Source organism: Galeopterus variegatus, unplaced genomic scaffold (assembly GCF_000696425.1).
Source record: "Galeopterus variegatus unplaced genomic scaffold, G_variegatus-3.0.2 Scaffold176, whole genome shotgun sequence".
Lineage (NCBI taxonomy): Eukaryota > Metazoa > Chordata > Mammalia > Dermoptera > Cynocephalidae > Galeopterus > Galeopterus variegatus.
This window is the reverse complement of record NW_007726287.1, coordinates 69,679-73,514: the sequence shown is the minus strand read 5'-3', so window position 1 is coordinate 73,514 and position 3,836 is coordinate 69,679. Positions and strand designations below refer to the sequence as shown.

At 56.4% G+C, this 3,836-nt stretch overlaps 1 protein-coding gene across 1 annotated transcript in view; it reads right to left on the bottom strand.

Moving 5' to 3' along the window:
• Positions 1 to 620: 620 nt before the first annotated feature.
• The window catches only part of NTNG2 (netrin G2), a 68,691-nt gene continuing 65,475 nt past the window's right edge, over positions 621 to 3,836 (bottom strand). Inside the window, exons 8-9 of the mRNA XM_008563805.1 lie at positions 3,573 to 3,697; positions 621 to 803 (exon numbers count right to left, since the gene is read on the bottom strand). Coding sequence (XP_008562027.1) covers positions 621 to 803; positions 3,573 to 3,697 — 308 coding nt within the window. The remainder of the gene's footprint in view (positions 804 to 3,572; positions 3,698 to 3,836) is intronic.

Below are 3,836 nucleotides of genomic sequence, written 5' to 3'. Positions count from 1 at the left end.
TGTTGGAGATGTTGGCGGAGGCAGGATCAGAGCGAGCCCGGTGGTGGGCACGATGCCCAGGCAGCAGCTGGGCCTCGGGCTCTTCCGGCCCGCAGTGGGCGGGATACTGAGCATCCTTCCTGCCTTCGTGCTCCTTCCTCACGTCGAGCTTTCCTGACATGTCGCCCCATGATCCTTCAAATAATTTCCTTTGCTGCTTAAATCAGCCAGTTGTTTTTTGGTGCTTGTAGCTAAAGTCCCTGGTCAGGACACTTTTGGAACCTCAGTGTGCTCAGCTGTGAAATGGCTACACTGCGTTAATAGAACCCACTTCTCAGCTTCATCCCGAGCATCCTTGAAGCAAGAAATGCCAAACCCAGCACATGGCCTAACAAATCCTGGGTAGGGGGTGAGGTCTGTGTGTGGCTCTTATTTTATGGAATACTACTAGAAATATCTGTCAGGAAATATTAACAGTTATTAGCTCTGAGTGGAGGGCTGTGGGTGATTTTAATTTTAAAATTATTATGATTTTGCTTTTCTGTATTTTCTAACTTCCCTACAAGTCATGATTTGTGTTTTGAGAAGGAAAAATAAGTAAAGCTTTTCTTCCTGGGACCTTTTCCCTTAACTCTTCTGGCTCAAGATGTGCTGGGAGGGGCTGGGGAGTCCCTCGGGGAGAGGGGAGGCTGGCTCCGGCTGGGGTGCGGGCAGGGGGCTGAGCCCCCTCCTGCCCTGGCCACCCAGGCCTGCAGGGAGATGCCACCAGCTGCTCCCCAGGCGCCCATAAATACCTCATAGCTGAAACGCACGGCAGCCAGGGGCTGGAAATGCCAACACAGCAGTCCTGCTTATTAGGGGGCAGGTGGGGGCAGGGGGTGAGGGAGACATTTCCCCTGACAGCAGAGCCATTCAGATGAAGCCTGGCTCCCCAGGGCTCCCTGCTCAGCCTTTCACTGGAGGTGGCAGAGACCAGCAGGGGTGATGGGGGGGCCTGGCTGGTTGTCTGCCTGCCCATCTGGGGCTGCCTTGGCTGCCTGGCCTGGGCTTAAACACGGGTGCTGGAGTCAGGCAGCCCTGGGTTCAACTCCTGCCCTGCTTCTTAGCAACTGTGACCTCAGGCAAGTTATATCCCCTCCCCTAGCCTCCACTTACCCCTCTGTAAAATGGGCACAACAATCCCTTTTCCCTAAGGCAGTGATTCTCAACCTGGGGCAATTTTGCCCCCAATTTGGTGATGCCTGGAGGCACTTTTGAGTCACGGCTGGGGAAAGGGGTGCTAGTGGCATCTAGTAGCCACAGTGAAGCCAGAGATGCCACTAAGTATCTCACAGTGTGCAGGACAGTCCCCAGCCCCCAAGGTTGAAAGCTGAGTCCTAGGGTGAAGGTCAGGGCTAATTTGATGACACTGCATGGTGCCTGAGGGCGGCCGCTGTCATAATCCAAGCTGTGAAGTGCGAGCCTTCTGCTCTTTACCTGTCAGAGCCAGGTGTCAACACAGGAGCTCAGGGACCAGGGACACCATTAAAAAAGAGGCTGGTCTGTAACTGAGTCTGCTGACCTTGTTTTCTCCTGCTCCCCACTGCCTGGAAGATGTCAGAGTTTTCCAAATGGCCACTGGCAACTTTCCCTCCACCCTCCTGCCGAGGTCAGGGCCTGAACTGCGTCCCCGGGGACTAGGGCTGCCACTCTGATTTACAGCGCGCTGCACCTCCCCGGCCCTCGCTCGCACCGACTGGTCCTGGGGAAGCTGACGCAGCGCGGGCCCAGCCGAGAGGTCAGGAAGGCCAGAGCAGGTGCCCCTGGGGTCCCTCTCCTCCCAGACCTTCAGGAGTGTTCTGGGAACACACCCAGGGTGACATAAAGGGGCATGTGTGTAGTGGAGGCGAGGCTACAGCCTTTTCATGGGAGGGTCCACCAACCCACCTGGGGGTTACACTTCACCGCCCCCCCACCCCCCATCAGACCGAAGCCAATGACTGACCGACCCGAGGCCGGCCCCCTTACCTACAGACAAGGACATGCGGTACGTCATTTGTGTCCCAGAGCCCCCCATCACCCCCGCCCCATGGATCAGGCCGAGTGGCCACAGGTGTGGGCCCTCCCGTGTCCTTGTCCTCATGCCCTCACTCCTTCCAGGTGTGCCTGAAGATCAGGCCCTCCGCAGATCCCTGCAGCGAGGCCCTGCCTCATGTTCTGCTTCTAGGGGACAGACCTGGACCTAGACCATGTATGTGGCTCTGACACTGGACCCCTTAATATTTTAACACCTTGGTGACCAGAAGGAAGCATTTGTTGTTTACAGATTGTGCCAGGCTTGGCAGTTCTCTGCAGGTGGGTTGTGGTCCTTTAGAGGCAGAGGCAGGTGCTGTTCTGGAAAGAGGAGCTCCTTGGCCTGAATGCTGTACAATCCACTGTCTCGCTGTGGGACAGTGTTACAGCGGGGGCCTGCGGCCAAGGCAGGATGGGCTTTAGTCTCTCTCTGGCCTCAGTGGACGCCAAGAAGGGAGAGCCTTGAACTTAGGAACTGGTAAATCTGCAGGGAACAGAAACCCAAATTCCAGTGTTTTAATCACATCAGGGTTTATTTTTTCTCACACCTGAAGATGTGCGAAGGCCAGCAGCCAGGGCCGGTGTCCCCAGCTCAGACCAGTCCTCAGGAAAGCACCTTCCACATTCTGGCTCCACCAGCCCGAGGGAGTGCTCTTACATCAGGGGTGCCAGATGGTTCCTTGTGCACCCTGCTGGGGGAACACAGGGGGAGGGGCCGGAGAGAACAGCCAGGGCCCAAAACTTGGCCAACTGAGGCCTTGTGGGGAAAGGGGGGAACTTTCTGGAAGACCGTCCATCACTCCTGCTTACATCTCACTGGCCAGAGCTGTGTCACGTGGCCACTCCTATTCACGAGGAGCCCCTGAGATGTATTTTGTTTTACTGGGCACTTTGGGCCCCTCTGTGTGGGGTTCTGTTAATGAGGAAGCGGGCAAGGAAGCCATGAGGGGACCCGACAGAAGGCACTTCCTTTAGGGGTTGGGTGCTGACCCTGCAACCTGGTGCGGGGGACGGGGGCCCAGTGAGGAGGCCAGTGGGGTGGCGTTTGGCCTCAAGATGCTGTAAATTGTACTTCATATCCACGTGTAACCCCCCACCCCCACCCCACCGCCTTTTCTGTGTTGTCATCCCATTAGCCCCAAGGCCAAGTTTTGTTCACCTGGGTCTTAGCTCTGCTTTGGGAACTTGGGGGAAGGACCCAGGTCTAAACTTCCCAGTCCAGAAAGAGCAGCTGCTGCTGACAGAAGCCAGTGCAAGAGGTTAACTGCAGACTGCAGCAGTGGGAGCAATTAGGAACCGGGGCAGGGGCCCCCGGAGTGAACCTGGAGCTTCTCGTGGGCAAGCAGGGAGACGCTGACCACCCAAGGGCAGAAGACACTGAGTGGGGCTGGAGAGGCTTGTGGGACCCTCATGTAGCAAAGTGCCTAAGTTGGTAAACCCCAGTTCTCAGGGGCTTCCTCTCACGACACCCAAGCTGCCCCCGTTTCCCTTGTTACCCCTCCCTGAACTTCAGAAGGTGAGGGAAGGGGGAGGTGGCCCACCTCTGCCTGCCTGGCCAGCAGGGGGCTCTGGCAGGAGGCAGTGGCCGCGCAGCAGTTGCGGGTTCCCTGTAACCTGATATTGGACTTGAGGCTCCGGTCTGATGGATCTGAGCTAACACAGTCGGCTGTGGAGACATTATAAATCAGAGCAGCTGCTTCCATCTCTAGAATTCTCCCCAAGTCACTTCCCTTGGACTTCGGTAGAAAAGTGCCAATAGACTCTGGGTTTTTTTTTTTTTTTTTGTCTTTTGTCTTTTTCCGTGT